Source organism: Nicotiana tomentosiformis, chromosome 1 (assembly GCF_000390325.3).
Source record: "Nicotiana tomentosiformis chromosome 1, ASM39032v3, whole genome shotgun sequence".
In the NCBI taxonomy this organism is placed as follows: Eukaryota; Viridiplantae; Streptophyta; class Magnoliopsida; order Solanales; family Solanaceae; genus Nicotiana; species Nicotiana tomentosiformis.
This window is the reverse complement of record NC_090812.1, coordinates 85,580,220-85,604,158: the sequence shown is the minus strand read 5'-3', so window position 1 is coordinate 85,604,158 and position 23,939 is coordinate 85,580,220. Positions and strand designations below refer to the sequence as shown.

The 23,939-nt window shown below is 38.0% G+C and overlaps 1 protein-coding gene across 4 annotated transcripts; it reads right to left on the bottom strand.

The window, feature by feature from the left end:
- Positions 1-1,110: 1,110 nt before the first annotated feature.
- On the bottom strand, positions 1,111-23,939 carry LOC104105773 (AT-rich interactive domain-containing protein 6-like). 4 transcript variants are annotated; one of them, XM_018773998.3, is made up of 14 exons: positions 23,767-23,937; positions 23,430-23,564; positions 22,370-23,346; positions 22,244-22,283; positions 20,549-20,601; positions 14,315-14,360; positions 10,525-10,617; positions 5,276-5,392; positions 5,125-5,176; positions 4,965-5,037; positions 4,538-4,604; positions 4,388-4,438; positions 3,791-3,883; positions 1,111-1,527 (listed from the first exon to the last, which is right to left on the bottom strand). In XM_018773998.3, the coding sequence occupies exons 3-14, from the start codon at positions 23,287-23,289 to the stop codon at positions 1,423-1,425; spliced, it is 1,710 nt and encodes a 569-aa protein (XP_018629514.1). In that variant the 5' UTR covers positions 23,290-23,346; positions 23,430-23,564; positions 23,767-23,937; the 3' UTR covers positions 1,111-1,422. The 4 variants fall into 4 exon arrangements, 3 of the variants coding, with proteins under 3 accessions (XP_018629514.1, XP_009612456.1, XP_018629513.1); XM_009614161.4 differs by having other exon boundaries at positions 23,509-23,564; XM_018773997.3 differs by lacking the exon at positions 23,430-23,564.

The window sequence follows — 23,939 nt, the reverse complement described above, 5'->3', positions numbered from 1 at the left end:
GTTATTACAGTTATGTCCTTTCTCTACGAGTTTTTCTGTTTAATATTTTAGGGCTATGTTGGTCTATCAATATTGGATTCGTGTTTTTATAATAATATAGGCTCTCATGTTTCTAAATGGATTTGGAGAATATAATACGTTTTCAAATTAAATTAGTAATAAAAAAAATTTAAGAAGTATATCCTAAAAGTAATAAAACTACATGGCTAAAAATATGTCCATATCCCGAAAGTAATTATACTAATAGGAAATCTAACGTGTTCCTAAAGGTATTAGGTTTACATGCTAACATGTAGTATTATATATCTATGTCCGAAAATAATTATACTAATAGGATTCCTAAAGGTAATCATGTAGGATTCCTTACATGTAGTATTATGTCCTAAAACTAATAGGATTACAAGGCTAATATCTAGAATTCTAATTATGTCCTTTTATCGTGAGTTATTACGCTTAATATTAAAAGGTTATTTTTGTAAGCTAACATTTTATTTATAGATAGATTATCTTCTAAATCATTCCTAGCTGAGAAAGGATAGTTGGAAGTGTGTTTCACGTAGTTCCTAGATACATGAAATCAAGCGAAGCTCTTTACTTCTAGAAATTCCTAACACTTCCCTGTTAATCTTAGTGAGACCACTAAGGTTTGACATACGTAACATGACAGTGCTTTTGATTTGATTGTGTCATCTCATTTATTTACCTAGATATTTTATGACGAAGCAAATCTACTCTCTACTGAGACTAATATCAGCTTTATAGTTCTCTTATTTGGGAATTCAACGTTTTTTCTTTTGGTACCGGGTGACATTAGTAGTTAACATGTTTCATAGTTAAATTAACATAATTGATTCATATGGAAAATAGTTGAGAAAATCAAACTACAAAAATGGATGTACTGAGCTGATTAAATTTAGTTTTCTATAGTAACACAATGTTTAAAATGATTTCTATGCCTGAAGGTTTCAAAATCAACTCGTCTTTTTAATCTTATGTTGGCAGATGAAGCAGTATCATGTACATAATGATTTACCAGTTGTACTTCAGCTCAAGTATGTGCTTATTTAGGTTAAGCATACGGCCAAACGGATGAGGGTAGATGGTTCGAGGTTCAGAAAGATCTCACATACTCATATTACTAAAGCAGCTGGCGATGTGGCAAGAATTTGTACAAAAACTAACAGACTGGGATGAGGTACCATATGAGACGGGGATAAGAGGAAATAGCGTGACAGCTGCTTCCTGCTATAAAACATACATCACCGTCCTGAGCAAATTATAAAACCTACGAGTTACCCAGCACTAAAAAACATAAATCTATCAAACCAAATTCTGTATCACGGGTGAATTCAACACCTTCATTTCCCAAACAACTCACCCCAGGGTGTCATCTGTTGTTGTATATGGCCCACTCACCTCCGGCTAAATATTTGATTGTTCAAATGGTACACGCACAAAGAGCTGCCCATGCAGAGTAACCACAGCAGAGGTCTGGTGAGGATCAATTCTTGAAGGTAAACTGACTACCTGAAAAAGAAACTAGTTTTCATACGTTAGAATTGCAATTGAAAATTAGATAAAAACCTATAAATGATAATGACAAACATGATTTCTCCCACTTTTTTTCCTTTTCTCCTTTCTCTTGTATTCGAGTGAACAGTTCTAACTAGAAATTCACCAGAAATGTGGATGGATGACTCCCAATTGCCCAAGAAACTAGTCATCAAGTAACAATTTTATTGACGTGGCAAGAAAATTCCCAGTATAGAGGTGGTATAGGAAAGTAAAGAACCAACAAAAAAAGTGCACCCAAATACACCATATATGTGTCTAATGGCAATGGAATATTAACCCTCTGGGGATTGTGATTTGACCCCAGCGGCCACTTTCAAGCCAAACTTTGACTTCAAATTATATTTATGCACATATGTCCACAACATTCTTGCAAAGCTAAAGCAAAATAAGTACAGGAATTATGAATACGAATAACAAACAAGCCAAACAATAAAAATACCAGAGAATTAATAATGATCGGCAGAGCTGGAAGTATTATAGAAACGAAGTAGGAAAGCAGGACAAATGAAAGCAGCACTGTCCAGATCATAATAGCCTCCTAAATAAATCAAAAGAAGAATTAATCAAAAAAAAAAATCTTTTTTTTAAAAACGGTGACGTTAGGACCAGCTTGCGCACCTCAACTAATTCCACGGGTTATCTGCTATCTCCCACCAACATAGGTATCGGCGGCTCAATCCATCAAGGCTTGGATTACAAGTTTACAACCCACTTCGTTGACCTTAGAACTCATGATTCTCAACCCACTTCATTGACCGCTAGGCCACACCCTTGGGTGCCTAGTAAAAAGGAAATTCTTCATTGCGAAGTAAACGTTGCACATTATCAAAGGGTATTAGGTGTCTCCAGTAATGGGTAATTGTACAAAAATCTTACACTGTATATTAAGTATAAGAGACATTTCCTCATGAATTTCAACACTGTTTACTTCTCTTTCTAACTTCTCTTCAAAATATCAAGGTGTTAGGGGAAAGAGTTACAACTTTTAGCAATGGATTTCTTGGTAGGCTGCTGATCTTCCATCCAGTCTACACGTCCTCGCATTTTTGTCTTTCAACTCTCAAAACAATATCCCAAAAAAGTTGGCCTATGAGAAACTTCCCGATTCAACAGAAACCAGTATTTACCCCTATATTCCTAATGACTGCACTAACCTTACTACTATAACCGAAAGCTACTTAATGAATGAATTCTGATGCGGTTGAATTATGGTTCATGGGACAAGGAGTTGAATGTCTAATTAAAACTCCTTGCTAGATTTCACGAAAATAATAACTTTATGTGGGTGAACAATGAACATCGGTGCTCAAGTATTGGGTCTTACACAAAGTGTGGCTGGTCACTGCAGAATTACATTTTATCTTTTTGTTTAGGTTAATATAGTTGCCATCCATGAATCATCACCTATGCAGCTCATGTGTGACAATCAAGCTACCTTGCATATTGCATCTAATCCAGTATTTCATGACAGAACCAAGCATTATTAAGATGATTGCCCCTTTGTACAGGAAAAGATACCATATAAAGATACAATTACAATCTTTGCAGACAGAGACGAGTAATTTGTAGACTTTTTCAACAAATCACTTAAGAGGACCAGAAATACTCTATGTAGTATCAGGCCTGGAGCATATTATTTGCAAGCTCCGGCAAGATATGGAGTCATTGATTTTGGTCATACAATATGGTCTGGAATAGTCAAAAATTAATATATTATAGAGTTATGTACTCATTTAAAATATTGTTAGAGGGATTAAAATTATTGTAGATAAGGCTACATTATACAGTAAATGCACAAGGGCTGAGACACATAGTCCTCATGCATTCTCAAACTTCTCTTTCTCTGGCCTGTTCTCTTCAATTCATTGAATGAGATAAGAATAGGTAAAATTTTCTTGGCATCATAAATAAAGAAAAACATGGTGCCAAACCATGCAAGCAGTTTCTTTTTTCTTTTTCGGATAAATAGGTGAGGAGAATGGCATTATAAGCCTGTTTGATAAGTGATATAAAAGGTTCTTTCTTCCACCAACATTAAGGAATATGTTTATTAGAAGTGCTGCGGGCAGTTAAAGCACACACTTCATTGCCACAAAGCAACACTAAACAGCAGTGGTAAATTTGTTTGGGTAATACACAGATGATAAGCATAGCTGAGGTTATTTCTTATGATTCATCTGACTACATCAATGGCATGAGAGTGTATATAACAAACCTTTTTGAATGGAGCAACACCCCAAGGATTGTCCAGCTGTTCAGGTTGGCCAGAAATAACCAAGCGCCCAGCTGGATCAGACTGCACGCGAACCTGAAAAGTTTTTTAAAAACACCCAGAGGTGTATATTAAAACAATGGTTAAGCTGCGAATGACAGCTGCGAATAATCAGAACACCAGAAGAAAAATCACAATATTTCCTGTTACGGCAGATGGTAGAATTGCAATTGTCTGCTTTTGCATCAGCAATGATAGAATAATCATTACAAACGTGATAGGAGATTAGTCAATCAATTAACTGTCCGGCGCGAAATTTGCAGAGATAGTCCAGTTCAGTATTGACACAGAACACAAGATATGTGAGAATCTTAATTGGTTACAACTGAAAGCAGTAAGCAACAGTACCCATTTGATAAATACACTTTGTTCTGATATGGCAAGTCCAGATGAAATAACCACAAGTTATGGACTACGCTCGCTCGCTGACAAACGTAATATTCAAACATTTTTATATCCAACAGTTATCGGGTACAGCTTCCCCAGCTGGTACACATGAGATCAACAAAAATAAGGAGAAACAACAATGTTAGGATTTACCTCTTCACGCAAAAGGCCAGGAACTAAAGCATACACTTCGTAACAATCCTTCTGTACAAATCATTTTACATTGGAAGTTAGTCCCCATGGAGAAAATATAACACACCACATTAAAAAACGAATCATGCCAGTGGAGAAAGAGAAACGTACAGTTCTCTGCACATTGATCTTCACCCAGTCAGCAGGAGGGCCAATATCCACCACCATTGTCTCCAAACTGCAAATTTTGGGGATGTAAAGGTGTTTATTAGTCTTCAGGAAATAAAAGATGCTTCCACAACAAGCAGCTGTAACAGAGTGAAAAAATTTACAAGGATATCAAAGAAGCTCCATGACAGTAGCATAATGAGCACATTCCACTTAGAAACGTGGTTGTACTCAGCAAAATATCAATAAATCGAGAAAACAAGGATAATTCTTAATGTGATTATCCATGCCTTTCACAGAAAGAATTGTTCACAATAACACCGAAATGTGCATTCAAACTAGTAACCTGCATTTCCATTATGCAAGCCACCTGAATTTATGTGTAAGCAACGAGTCCATTAAGAATCTAGAGGAAACCCAGAATCTTAACTGCGGTTTTGATACTTTCATGCATGTAACTTTGGCAACCTGCTCCATGGGGGATGGCTTTTTCCGCTTCAAACCTTAATTGAGAAAGGGAGCTCAGTGTAAAAAAAAAAAAAAAAAAAAAAAAGGGTCCCAACTAAGATTTTCTGTAAAACAAACGATACCAATGTTTTTAAGTTGCTTTTCACGCTTTGGCATAGACACAGAGTTCTTCTCCTGCGACAAGGAAAGGAAAGGCAAGCATTAACAGCACCATTTTGAGATGACCCATTTGCTATTGTCTTGGGGAATAAACTAATAGACATCTTCACAGACCTTAATGATAGGATCTCCAACCTCACCATTACCAAGAAGACGTTGAGAATGCCAACCTTGCATCGCTCGAGCTGCCGCATCTCTTCTCGCTCTACCAGATCCGGAGGCTTGATTCCCCTGCAACAACAAATGTTCTAATAGTACATGATGCATGAAGAGATAATTATGGAAACTTAGAGATGCCACTACAATTAGTTTCTTGTGGAAGGAAGGCCGTAGCTCCTTTATGATGTAGCAACCAGGACCAAATGCACCTATGTCTTACCATTATTTTCCATAATAAGGACACACTGGATCTTAAATACACAGTTATGAGTTAACACAGAATAGTAGGAGACAGATTTCAAAAGCACAACAGATAAAAGGTTGTGGGTTTACACCAGGGTTCTGCATTGAGCCACCACTTATTTACCCTAGTTATGGATGAGCTAACCAACGTATTACAAGATGAGTTCCTGTGGTGTATGCTATTTGCCGATGCATTGCGCTAATTGAGCTATGAGTGAAGCACCTTAGAGAGTAAGGTTTTAGGATAAGTAGAAATAAGACTGAAAAGAGAGAAGTTAAGGTGAGATTAGATGGGATTGTGGTGCCAAAATGCAAACAATTTAGTGGGCGTTTGGACATAAGAATTATAAAATTCCAAAAAAAAGTGAAAAAATTTCAAGTGAAAATGTTATTTGAAAATTAGAGTTGTGTTTGGACATGAATATAATTTTGGGTTGTTTTTGAAGTTTTGTGAGTGATATGAATGAAAATTTTAAAAAACAGTTTTTTGGAGTTTTTCAAATTTTCGAAACATTCCAAAACTCATCTTCAAGTGAAAATTGGAAATTATATGGCCAAACGCTGATTTCGAAAAAAAAGTGAATTTTTTTTGAAAAAGATCTTATGTCCAAACGGGCTCTTAGATATCTAGGCTCGTTGCTCCAAGAGAATGGAATAATAGATGAAGATGTTACTCATAAGATTAAAACGGATGGTTGAAACGGAGAAGTGCTACCGGGGTGTTATGTGATAAAAGGATGTCTACCAAAATGAAAGGTAAATTCTACAGAATAGCTATAAGACCGGCTATGTTACATTGTAGTGAATATTGGGATGCTAAAGTCCAACATATCCACAAGATAAGTGTTGCATAGATGAGGATACTAAGATGGATGTGCGGTCACACAAAATTAGATAAGATTAAAAATAACCATATTCGCCGGGAGGTGCAAGTAGCACACATTGAGGATAAAATAAGAGGTCGTTTGAGATGGTTTGGTCATGTCCTACATCGACCTATAGATGCTCCGGTCCATAGGTGTGAAACTATGGTGAATGAAGGAGTTAAAAGGGGAAGAGGTAGACCTAAAATCACATGGAAGGAAGTTGTCTCAAAAGACCTACAAATCCTTGAAATCAATGCAGACTTAGCTAAAGATAGATCACAATGAAAATAAGTTAGATAATATATATATCCACTAGTTTGGAAATAAGTTATAGACTTGGTAGAGAACTACTAATATTATTATTTTATATTTTTATATATATATATATATATATATATATATATATATATATATATATATATATATATATATGAGTTGAGCTTAACGAAGGATGTGAACTAAGGCGCAATTGTTGTTGTTGTTGTTTAAGAGACAAAAGGCAAGATCAGTCCTATGCTATATCGGACTCTTAGCAGAATGACATTAGCTCATCAACCTGCAGGATTACAACAGCTTATAAGTTCCAAATCAAGGAAAACTCTACTAATCGGTACAATCACTCCATCATCTCATGAATGTAGACCCTGCTCCACTAGGAAATGAAAATTAAAAGAAGTCCAATTTGCATTGGGCAATCTATATCATATCTATAGGTGTGGGTGTGGGTGTGGATATGGGTGTGGGATTCATACTGGATTTGGTCAACTTACCTCGGGTACACTTTGACTACATTCCATGACCGAAAAGTATAGATTGATTGGGTATTTAGTTTGATCTTTGGGTATGTGTGTGTGTATATATACAGTAATAAACAGTTTGAGAATGCTTTTCCATTACGAGATTATCTTATGCATAAAATATTGGTGTTTATAAATAATATAGTTTTATTAGTTTTAGTTCAATAACTTTAACTAATTGAAATACATACTTTATATATCGTAATATACATCTATCAGCCATATCCCAGTACCCGTATCCGCACTCGGATCCATACCCCTAATCCGAAAATTTATGTGATAGAAGAATCAGACCTCTACATTCGCACCCAGAACAGATACTCGCACCTGAGTTTGAGGAAAATTCGTTTTACATCCATAACTTCGTACCTCTAATACGTAAATAAAATCAGTGTAGAATTGTGTGACCACCTCATCTAAAATCGATCTTAGCATCCGCATCTCTACGACACTCGTCTTGGGGATGTGTTGGACTTCAGCAACCCAACTTAAAACTGTAACTTTCATTTATTTAAGGTTGAATACATACAGAGACACTTAAAGTTGGCACGATTTTTCATTTAGACACCTGAACTTAGGGGTGTTCCTAATGAGCACGTACATTACATGAACTTTGTTCCAATTAGGCACTTCTTGCTGAGTTGGCACATAGAGTGAGTTTCACCCAATATAGGCGCGTGAAGAGCCCAAAAAAACAGATTTTTTCTTCTTTTTTTTTCTTTTTTATTTCCTTCTTCTTCTTCTTTCTCTCCACCACCATTTCCACCATTGCTTCCTCCACTTTCACCATTGTTGTGCCTCCACCATTGATTTAGCTCGAAAGTTTGAACCAACAATCGTCCCTATTGATTAAAACTGAAATGAGTCCTAGTTCTTCATTTCAAATCGAAACACCATTAATGGGGCCTTTAAAAAGCTTGAAGGTTTAAAATGGGTTACTTGATTTGATGAAAGTTTGAGAAATTAATGTTGGAGTTGTCTTCGGGTCGTCGTGGGGAATCTTTAGCTGAAGTTATAAAATCGTGGTTGGAACAAGAACACACATGAATATAAGAACACCAAGAACACTGATTTCCAAAACACCAATGTCTCATTTTTTTTAAATGTGTTCTTTCTTGATTGGGTGTAAATTAAGTTTTTCTTTTCTTTTCGAGAATGTTATTTTTATTTTGTTTATTAAATAGATTTAACATAGTTTTTCCTCTCTTTTTTAACTCAAAAAGATATATGTCCTCAATTTATTCGTCATTTTGCCACGTCAGCAGCGAATGTATTGCACACATTTTGTAAGTTTCGCTAATTGTCCAAAGAGTGTCTAATTGGAACAAAGTTCGTATAATGTACGTGTTCATTAGGAACACCCCCTAAGTTCAGGTGTCTAAATGAAAAATCGTGTCAACTTTAAGTGTTTCCGTATGTATTCAGCCTTTATTTAATTACTTCTCAACAATCAGGTTAGGAATGAAAGTAGCAGAAATGAGGATGTTGAGGTGGATGTGCGGGCACACTGGGATGGATAAGATAAGGAATGAGGATATTCGGGAGAAGGTGGGCGTGGCTCCCATGGATGACAAGATGCGGGAGGCGAGGCTCAGATGGTTCGGACACGTACAGAGGAGAAGCCCAGATACCCTGGTAAGGAGGTATGAGCGGCTGGCATTGGAAGGCACGAGAAGAGGTAGAAGGCGATCTAAGAAGTATTGGGGAGACGTGATTAGGCAGGACATGGCGTTCTTCGGATTTCCGAGGACATGGCCCTTGATAGGAAGCTGTGGAGGTCGAGCATTAGGGTTGTAGATTAGGAGGTAGTTGAGCCTATTTCTACTTCGTACCAATGTGAGGCTAGTCTGATATGATTTTGTCTTAGACTGCTAGTGGTTAATGTTGTGTTCTCACTACTCATCCGTTTCTCATAGTGCCGGATCTATTTACTGGTTATTGCTTTTGCTTTTCATCTATTTTCTGATTTTTATGATATTATTTCTATAATTTCTGTTGATGGTACTGCTATATTATCTCTTTTCGTCTTCTTGAGCAAAGGGTCTTTCGGAAACAGCCTCTCTACTCCCTCAGGGTAGGGGTAAGGTCCGCGTACCCTCCTCAGACCCCCACTAGTGGGATTTTACTGGGTCGTTATTGTTGTTGTCTCAACAATCACGTTAGATCACAAGCCTTTTGCTGTAAGAGAAATGGGAACTTGAAACCCGCCTGATCTTGTTAAAATTGCAAAACCAACTACTTTGCAACACCTCTAGGCAAAGAGTATACATCCATCAAAATATGCACAAACCTATAAGAAATTAAAATTTTCCATCTGATACAAAAATGCACTTAGTCTCCTCATAAAACATGGGCTTAAGTGTTCTAGCCAATTAAATAGCCGTTGAAGGCTTGAAGCCCTTGGATCCTAACACAGAGTTTAAATATATCTTGAGTTATACATAGGGAAAAAAAGTGTATTTGAGTATATGGCTTTCACCTTTCTAATCAACAAATCCAAACAAAGGAGCACTTGATAAATCATCCCAGAGCATATTTTCCTAATAAATAAAGCTGAAACAAAAATCCAAAAGAGTGACGGGGAAATTTTTTATAGAGCTTTCAGGGTCCAAATTACTGCAGATAAATGGCAGAAAAGACAGGATGTTTAAGGGTCGAAAAGTTTTGTGATGGGCAATGGCTCCAAAATGAAGCCAAGGGCAGTGTTTAGAATTATGAAATTAGTGACAAACTCTGTATTGAATTTACGAAAAGAAAAACATAACTGTTGTTCATTACACCATCAGTGACAAGAATCTGGTTTAAATTGCGGAAAAGGCAAAAAGATAACTGTCGGGAATCACACCGTTCAAGCACATAACTAGAGTTGCATCTCTAATCCAATGAAAGCTAGATTGCAGAAAAGAGTTCTGCAATGGCTGGTGTAAAATAAACCATTAAACACGGCAATTTGCGTTGTAGACTAAAGAAAATAATTCCCAAATTGAGCAAAGGAGTTCTTTCACTTGAAATACTATTCTTTCCAACTTCGAAAAATCAAAACGATAACTAGATACAGAAATGAGAAATTGTTCACTTAAACGCACAATTCGACAGAAAAAAAAAATTGATGATAACAACTAGGTGCTTTTATGTCATCCTCTTACTTTTCCAGACCAATTACTATTTAAAAAAAATGTTCTTCCACTAAAGAAAGTGAACCTACCTCCCCCCCACCCCCCACCCCCAAAACCCTTAAGAAAAAAAGAGAGGTACTCATGGGTTAATAACATCTTGCAAGATGGATAAACAGTAATACCTGGATTCCAGAACTAGTAGGTTCTGCAAAAGCAGCTTCAGCAAATGGAAGCTCACCACTACGCATTTTGTGCTTTTCATATTCTAGTAGGGCCTGCAAAAGCCGACAGCTCATCAGCCTAAATGGAGTAGGTAAAATAAAATATACAGCAACAAAAGAGTTTTGAATAACTCTTAAACACTTCTTTAATACCAACATATTAGGACCAACGAACGGGACCAGTACCGATGAGGAACATGAATAAACATGGGATCTTCTTTAGGAGGTTACTCATGTATCTGTCATAAAGCATTGGACATAATAGAGATAGGGGCATATGTGGCAAAAACGAATACTCCAGATTGTGCTGACAATCGGTAAAAATACCGGAAACAAAGAAAACCAGTAGTAGGTTATAAATATTTATGAACCTGCACAAAAAAAGTTCTCCTTTCCCTCATGCGGTCAGGTCCAGAAAATTAGTGTTTTTCCTTTGGGAAGGCGAGAGGGAAAAGTACAAATCTGAAAAGCGTTATAATTATTTATGAACCTGCAAAAAGATTCTCCTTTTCCCTCATGCGGTCAGGTCCGCAAAATTAGTTTTTTCCCTTTGGGAAGGCGAGGAAGGAAGAGTATAAATCTGCTGACAGAAATACGAGGACTAAGGTAAAACAATATGGAAAGGGGAGGAAAATAAGGAGTACTGATGGGACAATCAATTTCTCTGTCACTAAAACAAAGAGTGGCATTAGAGCTAGATGGAAGGACATAACAAAAAATATTTTACATTCGAACGAAGAGATTATATTGTGAAACATATGAGAAGACAGCTCAGAATACCAATTGAGACGGATAGTAGATGCAGGGTACTCTCAAGATAAATTATGTTTTCGGATAGATAAATGTAATCATTGTGAAAATATAAAGCAAAGTAGATATTGCAATGAGTCATTTTCTTATGTTTTTGGATAGGTGAAGCAAATGCTAAGGAGTTCCTGATAAACAAGGTTTTTGAAAGGCTCGTTCTGCTGGAAATAGGAGATGGAGGAAAACAACAAGCACTAAAAGACCTAGCTAGTTAAACATGAACGAAAAAGAGATGAGGGGATGTGGAGATAGGCATTCAGTTTTGGAGCATGGAAAATGACAGTTTGGAGACTCAAACTGTCAGAAAAAGTGGGAGAGGCATGTGAAACAGCAATCTGTTCAAGGAAATTGAGCGCATATGCCAGCATTATTGGAACCTCTTCTGTCCCATCACATTAATGTCCTCACTTGGGTCACAGCATTATTGGAACTTGAAGTAATAATCTCGAAAGGTAAGGAAAATGGTGTAGATTGGGACTTTATGAGTGCCAATCAAATTTTTTAATTTTAATAACTGAGATTTTTGTTGGTCATTTGGATAAGATCAACCAAGGAATTTATGTGGGATTTGAGGTTTAGGAGGAACTTACAAGGTTGGGATGTTACAGAATTCCAAAGTTTGATAGAATTGCTTCACAAACAAAGAATTAAGCAAGATAGGCAAGATATTTGGAGATGGAGGAGAGGGGATAATGACTTCTTTTCTGTTAAGTTCTCTTATGAGAAGCTTCTGATTTGGAGGAGTCAGCTTTTCCATATCTCTTGACTCTCGGTATGGATCACCAGAGTACTGAGAAAGGCGTGTTCTTTCACTCGGCTAACTACGAGGGGGATAATATTGAAGGCTGAAAATTTGAGGATGCTTCATGTGCAAAAGCTCAAGAGAAGACGTCAATCACCTCCTTTTACATTGTTGGGTAGCGTCTCACTTAGGGTGGGAAATACTGAGATAGTTTGGTATTCAGGGTGATGATGACAGGAACAGTCACATAAGATATTTTTAGCTGGACCTTTAAAAGACAGAAGAGAAGACGTAAAGCGTGGGAGATTGCTCCACCAGCACTTACGTGGATGGTATGGGAAAAGAAAAAAAAGAGAGCTTTTAATGGAATAGTTGGAGTGCAAGTTCAGTGGCGTGACTCATGAAGCGGATGTGGACGTGAGGCTTGATTCACAAGTCATCCCCAAGAGAGCGAGTTTCAAGTACCTTGGGTCCATAATCTAAGATGATGGGGAGATTGACAATGATGTCACACGTCGTATTGGAGCAGGTTGGATGAAATGGAGGCTCGCGTCCGGTGTTTTGTGTGACAAGAATGTACCGCCAAGACTTAAAAGGTAAATTCTACAGAGTGGTGGTTAGACCGACTATGTTGTATGGGACAGAGTGTTGGGCAGTCAAGAAATCCCATGTCCAGAAGATAAAAGTGACAGAAATGAGAATGCTGAGATGGATGTGTAGGCATAGCAGGAGAGATAAGATCAGGAATGAAGTTATTCGATCCAATGTGAGATTGGTCTCCGTGGAGGACAAGATGCGGGAAGTGAGGTTAAGATGGCTCGGGCACGTGAAAAGGAGGGGCACAGCTGCCCCAGTGAGGAGATATGAGAAGTTAGCTCTAGAGGGTATGAGGAGAGGTAGAGGTAGACCAAAGAGGTATTGAGGGGAGGTGATTAGGCAGGACATGCCGCAGCTTCAGCTTACCGAGGACATGATCCTTAATAAAAGGGTGTGGAGGTCGAGGATTAGGGTAGAAAGATAATAGGCAGTGGAGCATATTTCTTTCTCATACCAGTAGTGTTAATATTGCTCTTATATTTTCTTATGCTCAATTTTCTTTTACTGCCTTGGGTTTCTGTTTCTCATTCTTATCCCTATTCTTGTTTGTTTCTCATTCTTATCCCTATTCTTGTTTTTTTCGCTTCGGTTGATTTTCATCTTTTCGCGGGTCTACAGCCTCTCTACCCTCACAAGGTAGGGGTAACGTCTGCGTACACTCTATCCTCCCCAGACCTCACTTGTGGAATTACACTGGGTTTGTTATTGTTTGTTGTTGTTGATAATAGAAGAAAGGATTTTGTCCATTTGAGGAATAGCCTTTTATCCTTTATTTCTCTTTTGGTGCACCCACCCACAAAATTCTTGTACGTATAGAAGATTGGGTTCGTAAAAAATTATATTTTTTTTGATGAAGTAAGAAAATCATATTTTGTTACGATACAAGAAAGTTAAGCCAAGAGAATTGGTTTACGACAAGGATCAGTGTAAAGTAGATTTCCAATGTCTTCTTTGTACTGCTCTTACAAATACTTGTCTATCAAAAGATATGGACAGAGAAAGACGAGACTAGAAGAAGGGTTGCCATTGTAGCTATATGAAGGGATGAAGGTGCAATTTAGATATAACCGCAAACAAAAAATAGGATTTTTCGTCTTCTTTCCCGTTCTTGGTTTGAGAAAGAACATTTTCCCAAGTCAACATGTTGTTTCAGATAGGACATCCCTTGTTTGTTTTACCATCCTAAAATGCCTATCTATGTGCTCGACGATCAACCAAATAAAAATTTATACACCTGAACACTGGGGATGTGCCAAACCCAGCCCGAAGAATAAGAATATCTCCGTCAGAATGAAATGCATGTACACATGGTTCTTCCCTATTGAACCTTTATCCAAAGACAACAAACCTTCCACAGCAATAATTCATAACCATCAGAATTAGATTCCAGGGATGTTATAATCATAGTACAACTAGATGTTGGCCTAACCTAAATGAAAATTTTAGTCAACTGAAGTATTCATGATCACTCGCTTTATATCACGTTTAAAAAGGATTGAGCTTGTACAAATCTTGAGCGCCCTAAACACACTATCTAAACAAAAAAGTTCCAGCAATTAGAACTTGAAGAGAAATAAAAATTCAAGGAAACAATTTTAGATTAACCTTCTCGTAAAAACATCGGAATGTCCAAGAGACAGTAGTACAAGTCCTGCACAAGATTGAACACAATATATCATCAAGACAATTCCATTTTAAGAAACACCAACTACTAAAGAAAATTCTAATGTCACGCAGGAGAGAGCTACGAAAGAATCTTGTGCAGGACAGTAGTACAAGTCCTGCACAAGATTGAAAACAATAAATCATCAAGACAGTTCCATTTTAAGAGACACCAACTACTAAAGAAACTTCTAATGTCATGCAGGAGAGAGCTAGATAAAACATAAGAATCAGAAAGAAACAAATGTTAATGGAGTGAACAGTAAGCATTTCATCACCTACTTATATTGAAGTTATAATTCAAAAATAAGCTTCCATAAGTACTGACGTGACATATTTAAGTCATAATGTTATACCAATTCTCACCCTTAGCAATAATATTCACTGGAGTAAGCTGGAGCACAACCCGTTAATTTTATTTGGCATACTAAACCAGCTCAAGAACAAACGAGCTACACACATTAGAGAGATCACTGTGCTCATATACAATGTCTTGCGTTAATATTTTATTAAATTAATGGAAAAATCTCGTGTACAAGATTTATACAAAAATGTAAAATCTCATTAAAGGCGTGATTTTCTACTAAGAGACTAATGAGTAGTATATCAAAGCTGTTCCAAATGCACAAGAACTACTTAATTTGTACAATATAATTGCCTACTCTTTCAGTCGCTATCTCGTTCCTCCCTCCCGCTTGCTTCTTCATCTCTTTCTCCTGAATATCCATCATAGTAACATCTCTTCAATAGTTTCTGGTATCACCCAAGCTACTCCTAACATGTTTCACACTACACATCATAGCCTAGTAGGTGACTCACATTCTCTTCCATTCTCCCCTTCCTACTTTACACTTGAAATTCTATAGAAGTCCTCCCACTCTTTCATAATACTCCTCAACAAAGCTACACCATACAACAAAGTTACATCATTGATTCTCCAACACCCAAATAGAACTGCATATTTGTCGATAATATCTCTACTCCACAACACTTCATTTCCGCCCCAGACACATCCACTTTCCTCATCAAGTTTTGTTTTAACACCTCAAGCCTCTGATTCTTTGTTTCCCCACCTACGTAGGAGACATGACCACCTCCCACGTGAGCAAATGATATTTCTTTACCTCCCCGCTCGAGTCCCACTGAGAACACTTTGCAAAGTGTCTAACCTTTTCCATGGACTCTTTGATATCTCTTCAGCCACCTGCTTATCCTTCTTACAACCCTCACAGTGACGGGATCCTATAGAGAATTGTTCTTGTGAGCCGCATAGGTAAACCCCAATAAATCTTGCAAAGGGACCCAATTTACAAAAGGGAACCTCAGTCACTTTATTCGCTAGGATGATCTCACACTTCTTCATATAAATTATCAACCACGAAACTTCTTCAAAACATAGGTAGTGTTTTTTAGGATATAGAGTTGAGCATCCTTTATATCACACGATACAACTATACCATCTGCAATAGTAAATGCAATGCATTAATAATGTCTTTCTTGCAATTAGCCAATAATATCACTAATGAAAACACCAAGTAGCTGGAAAATTAAAGAATATGTATGACACATTAAAATTGTCTGCCTTCTCTTGGAGGTTGTAATCCCCTCAAATAGCCTCCCATAGCATCCTTTTCTTCATTATTCTACCAAGTGCCTTTATGACTAAAAACATTGTGAGAAATAATACACGGAAAAATTATTCTATTGATTTATTAACAATGATACAATGAGTCTCTATATATAAGACATGTTCTACTCCTACTACATATGGGACTAGGATTATTTACACATAACTATTTAACACTCTCACTCAAGCTGGTGCATACAAATCATATGTACCGAGCTTGCTACATATGTAACTAATATGAGAACAAGTGAGGGACTTGGTGAAAATATCTACAAGTTGATCATTCGACTTCAAAAACTTTGTAGCAATATCTCCGGAGAGTATCTTTTCTCTAACGAAGTGACAGTTAATCTCAATGTGTTTAGTACTCTCATGGAACACCGGATTTAACGCAATATGAAGGGCAGCTTGATTATCACACACAAGTTCCATCTGGATAATTTCACTAAATTTCAACTCCTTGAGCAATTGTTTGGTCTAAACTAGTTCACATGTTGCCATAGTCATTGCTCGATATTCTGCTTCTGCACTAGACCGAGCAACCACATTCGGTTTCTTGCTCTTCCAAGACACCAAATTACCTCCTACTAAAACACAATATCCAAACATAGGACGTCTGTCAGAAAGTGATCATATCCAATCACCATCTGAGTACCCAACGATCTGCTCATGGCCTCGATCCTCAAACAATAACCCTTAGCCTGGAGCTAACTTTACATACCGAAGAATGCGGACGACTGCATCCCAATGACTATCACATAGAGAATCCATAAAGTGACTTACAACACTCACAGGAAAGAAAATGTCTAGGTCTAGTCACTGTGAAGTAATTTAATTTACCAACCAGGCGCTATATCTTGGAGGATTGTTAAGCGGCTCCCCCTGTCCTGGTAGAAATTTAGAATTCGGATCCCTCGGAGAGTCAATAGGTCTACAGCCATTCATTCCTGTCTCCTCAAGAATGTCTAAGGCATACTTCCGTTGTGATATCACAATACCTAAGCTAGACTGAGCGACTTCAATATCCAGAAAATACTTCAATCTGCCCAGATTCTTAGTCTAAAAGTGTTGAAAGAGATATTCCTACAACTTAGTAATAACAATATCGTCAACATAAACCACTAGATAAATACAGAGATTTTAAGTAGAATGCCGATAAAACACAGAGTGATCAGCATCACTACGAGTCATGCCAAACTCTTGGATAACTGTGCTGAACTTATCAAACCTGACTCGAGGAGGCTGCTTTAGACCATAAAATAACCGACGCAAGCGCCATACAAAGCCACTAGACTCCCCTTGAACAACAAAACCAGATGGTTGCTCCATATAAACTTCATCCTCAAGATCGCCGTGAAGAAATGTCCAACTGATAGAGAGGCTAATGGCGAACAACAGTCATGGATAGAGAAACGCAGATTGATGCTATTTTAGCCACGTGAGAGAAAGTATCACTATAATCGAGCCTAAATATCTGAGTATATCCTTTGGCAACAAGACGGCCTTAAGTCGATTAATCTGGCCACCCAGACCAACTTTGACTGCATAAACCCAACGAAAACCAACAATAGATTTACCTGAAGGAAGAGAAACAAACACCCAAGTATCACTCGTATGTAAAGCATACATCTCGTCAATCATACCCGTCGCCATCCTGGATGGTGCAGTGCTTTCACATGTAGACTTAGGGATGAAAATAAAGGACAAAAAAATACAAACGCATAATGGGGTGATGACAGACAATGATAACTTAAACCGACATAATGGGGATTAGGATTAAGTGTGGTCTGTATACCTTTCTGAAGTGCAATCGGTGGACTAGGAGGAGACAAGTCCGCAGGAGGTTAGGTGCAAGACGTGATCAACTGGGCCTGATGCTGGTCACGGACGACAACGATAAGTCAAAAGTGATGTTTTTGTGGCTGGGGATCTAGGAGGAGCAATACTAGATTCCTTAATGGTCGGTATAGGTAAGACTTTTGTGGCGGAAGATGTAGAAGGAGTTATAGTAAACTCCTCGATAGTCGGTATAGGTAAGACCTCTTATATAGCAAGGTGATCAGAAAAAGTAAAGTAAGGTCGAGACTCAAAATGTGACATGACTGACATAAAGTACCTACGAAGATCAAGTAAGTAGCAACGATATCCCATTTGAACTCGAGAATAACCAAGGAAGACACACTTGAGAGCACGGGGAGCTAACTTATCATTTCTGGAGTTAAGTTATAAACGAAACATGTGCTCCCAAACACACGAGGGGGAAGAGAGTATAAGGGTGACTGAGGAAATAATACCGAATACGGAATCTGACTATGGATGGAAGATGAAGGCATCCGATTAATCAGATAACAGGCCATGAGAATTGCATCGCCCCAAAAACGCAGCGAAACATGAGACTCAATTAGAAGTGTGCGAGCAGTCTCAATAAGGTGTCTATTCTTTCTCTCTGCTACCCCATTCTGCTGAGGGGTATACGGACAAGATGTTTGATAAATAATTCCTTGATAAGTCATAAACTGCTGAAATTAAGAGAATAAGTATTCTAAGGCATTATCACTACGAAAGATGCGAATAAAAAAGCCAAACTGCTCAGCACAAAAACTCTAGAATATAGAAACTCAGAACGATCTTTCATTAGGAAAATCCAAGTATATCTTGAGTAATCATCAATGAAACTAACAAAATAACGAAATCCTAAGGTTGAACTGGCTCTACTAGGACCCCATATATCAGAATGAACTAAAGAAAAAACAGACTCTGCACGACTCCCAACATTACGCGGAAAGGTGGCTCGAGTATGTTTTCCAAGTTGACACGACTCACAATCTAATGTAGACAAACTGAATAAACTAGGCACCATCTTTTGAAGCTTGGATAAACTTGGATGTCCTAAACGTCTATGAATTAGGTCTAGAAGATCTGTAACTGGACATGCTGTGGAAGGATTGAGTGAGTCAAGGTAGTAAAGGCCTTGTGATTCACGTCCTGTGCCACAAGATACTACATAATTGAGCATCGATCTTTTCCCACTGTGCTTTGGCCTGTTCATCTCCCCCACAAGCCTTTTTGGATAAGTGATCTTGAATACCTTGACCTTTAAACTACAACTCCACAGACGAAGCCCAAGATAAATAATTTGAACTCCCAAGTAGGGGTCCAGAAGTAATCATAAAGGCTGAATTTCTAACTCCACTATTTTTGGAACCAAAAGCATCTAAATTCAGAGACAATATTGGATTGAAGGGAGTTCTAGTGAATTATCATCAAATAATAGAATGAATCAACTGTAACTTGCTGAAACAGAAAAAGGGACATTGTAGTTGCCGGAAAAATCACGGAAAAAACTCAAAGTGATCGGAATAGAACGAAAACAATATGGGTGGGGTCGGAATTAGTAGACGAAGCAATTGTCCTGAAGGAACTTTTTCAAAAAATGGCCGGAAAGGGTCGTACTCGCTGGCGTGTGAGCTCACGCGCTCGCCGGAACCCTAGCTTCTGAGGGCGCGTGAGGGGGCTGCTGTCGGAGAGGTTGACGTCGTTGGACGATGACGGATCTTGTGGTAGTGTTGGTTTTTGCACAACACTGATGGAGAGAGATGACGCAAGACATCCGTGAAAAGTTGCCGGAAAATTGAGGCACGGTGACTGCTGGTTGTATTCTGGTTCATCACTGCTCTGATACCATGTGAGAAATAATGCACGGAAAAATTATTTTATTGATTTATTAACAATGATACAATGAGCCCTATATATAATAATGTTCTACTCCTACTACATATGGGACTAGAATTATTTACACATAACTATATAACAAACATCATTGTAGATAAAGGATCCCCTGCACTTCGGAAGAATTATGTGGGACTCTCGTTGATTTTCCAAATCTCATTCTTTCCATTTCAAAGTCAAAAAACCCCAATTGAAATGACCATGATCCTTTTCAAAGTCAAGCTTGCACGACAACCTCAGTCTACTAACTGGTTTGAAATCAGAGTTGCATCAAGAATTTTGTCAACCTCACAAAAAGGCATTCTGGATTGGTAAATATCATAAGATCTAAAATTTTCTTCAGTTGAATAGAACACATTGCTTGCTTACGCATTTGATGTTCTACGAAATACTCTTATCATTGGCAAAAAAGTGAGTCTTTTGTCTTAAACATGAGTCTTGTGTCTTAAACAAATGTGGAAGCAAGCACAATATAGCTATCTACCAAACTACCTTCTACTGATTGACTAGATATAGATGTCGCAACCTAAATGACCAAAAGATTGAAATATACTTTTGTAGCCTAACAAGTCATTAGCCCAAGCAAAGCTTTCAGATTTTCTTGTCAATATCAACTTAAATTTCTACATCTAAACCAACTCAAAATTCAAATTCTACTACAGTAATGCATTTGACCACGTGGTTAGGAACCGTTGAGCTGATAAATATCCTAATCCATTGGAGATATCGCCTAGCTCTCGTCTCTCCATGCTGCCCAATACGATCAAAGAACCCTAATTCTAAACAATATAGGCAAACCATAAATATGAGTTTGTCATTACTTGGGGGGTTTGAATGATTCTCCTACTTGCCGCCATAGCTTGCATGATGTTACCTGTAAAACCATAAATAGTAAATAACTGATCAATAAAGCATTGCCTTCCCCATCATAAGCCAACAATGAATTTTTTAAAGCTACGAAAGAAACAGAAGTTTGTAAGCATGAAATACAAGAATTCAACTTCATATAGAAACAGACAAAATAGACAACCAAACTCTGACCACTGTAGAGAGTTCAAGTGATATAGTAATCTCTATGCAGAACCAAAGATAAAGCTCTTGTAGTCTTTCCTTCTAACTCCAATATGTTTCTAGAATTGTAGTCAGTAAACTTGTATGGAACACATGAGCCAAAAAGTTGGAGGCTCTTTAATAAGAAAAGAAAGCTATAATAAAAGCCAAGTAAAAGATTAATGCATCAAATGAGCAGAAGTCTCCTCTAGTCCACTAATCCACTTAACAAAAGTCAAACATGAGCCCAAAAGTTGGAAGCTCTTTAATAAGAAACGAAAGTTCTACTAAAGCCAAGTAAAAAATTAATGCATCAAATAAGAAGAAGTCTCCTCCAATCCACTAATCCACTTAAAAAAAGTCAAGTATCATGAAAGAGGCCTAAATTCTTACAGCGCAGAAGAAAAGAAACCCGACTCTCAATCATACTGGTATAGTAAAAGAAACCACTCCTGAAAGGTTAAAGCATACTCCAACCAAATACACCACATCACCACCAGCGAAGGAGCGCTCCGCAGAACCTTCCTATTCTTGCTACAACCAAAATACAAATATAAAATGACTAAACACAAAACAGGTTAAAGTTTTAATGTTTCTTACATATTTGCTAACTTGTTATTGGAGGAGTCAAGGGTTCCCACAGAATCTCCTAACATTTTGTACTGTAACACATTTGGCACCTCTTGGTACCCATGTCAACACGACTATCCATCAACAAGATCAATACAACTCTGTCTCACCACAGGAAGAAAAAAAAAAAGGAAAGTAACTGAAGATGGAGCAACAATAGTGACCCCTGTAGGAAAACTAGTTCCAATTTACTAAGGTGAATTTCTTACAGATTTAAGAAGTTTTTTTCTCACTTCTTTGGCGCTTATACAACCTTGTTCTAGATGTTTATTCTTGTGGAAATGTAGGTCTGAATCCTAGAGTCTTTATTCCTCTGACTTAGGCACTTTATTCATCAAAACTAAACCAATTGGTGTTCCCATAAAGACCCATCAATTCCACCAATTTCCCCACTATTCCAGCGACAAATTGAACCTAATATGCCCAATTCTCTATTTTGCAGGGGATTTCTTATGTAATGAGTCTATATGGAACGCTCTTTAGGTCTCGGTATACATTCTTTACAGAGGTGGCTAAACCTTGGTTATTTTTCAATAATCCACTCGCCTAGGAGAAAGGGAGAGGGGAACTGAAGGAAACCACTAGAGTTTATTCTTTTTCTTTTCCTCTTTCTTCAGTTCCTCATATTGTTTGCCTAGCCCTCAGAAAGACCAGTGCAGTTAATCTTTTCCAGCCCCTTTCTTGAACCTTCACTTAGCCATTAACCATCACAGATCCTTTTCAATCCAAAACACTTCTTTTCACCCCAAATTTGCATTATTCTGACTCTTGCCAGTTACACAAGTTTGTCAATTAAATGGTAACGGTACAGCAGCGTATTGAAACTCTATACAAACCTGCTCATAACCACCAAGTCTGATCACTGCTCTCCACAACCTGACAAACATGATAACAAAAATAATTAGACCAAGTTCAAGGAACACAGTAAATAGGTGAGATTCTGAAACAAGTGAATGACTAACTTGAGACAATTTAATGGCTCTCCATAGAACCGCGGGGCCTTGAACTCCAAGCACCTTTCTTTGTGGAAAGTCTCTAGCCCTTTCATAAATGCAGCTTGCTCTTCCTCTGTTCCAGACTCATCGCCCCCGATGGGATTTATATCCAGCAGAAAGGTCTTGCCAGGAGTTTTCACATCAATCTCATGTTCAACATCCAATTCGGACTTTAGTAATTCATCCTTTATTTTATTGGCTGATAGCACCTCTGTCTCTTTCAACACATCATCCGATCCCTCCTTTGTTTCATTTTCCGTTGATGCCTGCTTCAGAATTGCTCCTCGCTTCAAGTTCTCCTCCATTTCTTTATTGTTTAAGAGTGAGGTACACCTCTTCACTCCAATTTTCAGTTCCTCTTTTCCAGCAACATATATCGTACATGATTCCATTTTAGTTGCCTGACCACTTACCTCCCCTTCAGTCACCCCATCTTTCTGTTTTTTAAGTTCTTCATCATCCGCTCTAATTTTGATAAGACTCTCATTCTGGATGATGGAGTCCAATTGATCGGTAGAATCAAGATTAGTACTGTCCCTGCAGCCACGAGGGCCTTGAGATTCACTAGCATTTACATCGCCTTCAGCTTTGGAGGCAACGGTGGGAGATTTGAACAAAACCTTTTCGTCTGCTGAGTCTCCTTCTTCATTCTGCACCCGAGGACTCGTAGCATCAAGTATGCTGAAGTCTGGGGTCTCACTCTTTGTGCAACTACCGACATCTTGAAACAGCTCCTTCCCTGGAGCCACCAACTCTTCGCCCAAGTTCTCTTTTTCTGAGAGTATGTCCTTTTTCAACTCGGTGCCATTTGTGACGCCGCTACTGGAAATGGCATCCCCCTTTTCTGGCAGGGTTTCTTTGTTATCTTCTATCTTACAATCAACCATGTCTGTCTCGAAATGCTTGATTACAGCCCAGAAAATGGCAAGAAACGAAAATAATTTCTGCAAGAACAACCGGGGCGGAGAATGTGAATCTTCAGCTTGAAGCCTCTTTTCAATCCAGAAAAAGAAAATGACTATTTTACCTAAAATTAGCTTTTAAATAGAGTTAACACCGTTTTGATTTGTGAGACAGTTAACTTGAAAAATGATTTGAATTCAAACATGAAAGCAGCTTAACTAGCTTCTTAACCGCTGCCAGCCTCGAACTAGCCGAACTCCTAATTTAGCATAGAAAAAAAGAAAAAATGAGGAATAACAAAATCTTTATAGTTGCTTCAGATGAGATAATGTCAAAACCAACTAAAGTTGCGCCATGTTCAAGACGAAGAGAAAAAAGGGGAGGGTTAGGAGGTCTTAACGGGATTGGATAATTTTCAGAATCAAACAAAGCAATACGTTAGAGCTAAGGGATTAATAGACCTTGAAGGAATTGACGCCGGCAATGTCGACAGAGAGCCCTAGTAACGGTTGAATCTCCCGCCAGCGAGATAGACAGATGAACGGCAAGAAGCTTCGCGCTCCCGAAAAACCTTGGGCTCTGCGAATGCGGGCATCATTGTGATTTTAAGATGGTTTTCGAGGAAGGAAGTGCA

Excerpts from the sequence above, each read along its gene's own strand:
- LOC104105773 (XM_018773998.3), bottom strand. The coding sequence starts at position 23,289 with ATGGTTGATTGTAAGATAGAAGATAACAAAGAAACCCTGCCAGAAAAG. Across the intron at positions 5,393-10,524 it reads CTACTAGTTCTGGAATCCAG|GGGAATCAAGCCTCCGGATC; the intron begins GTATTACTGTTT and ends TTGTTGTTGCAG. Across the intron at positions 1,528-3,790 it reads GTGTTGCTCCATTCAAAAAG|GTAGTCAGTTTACCTTCAAG; the intron begins GTTTGTTATATA and ends TTTCTTTTTCAG.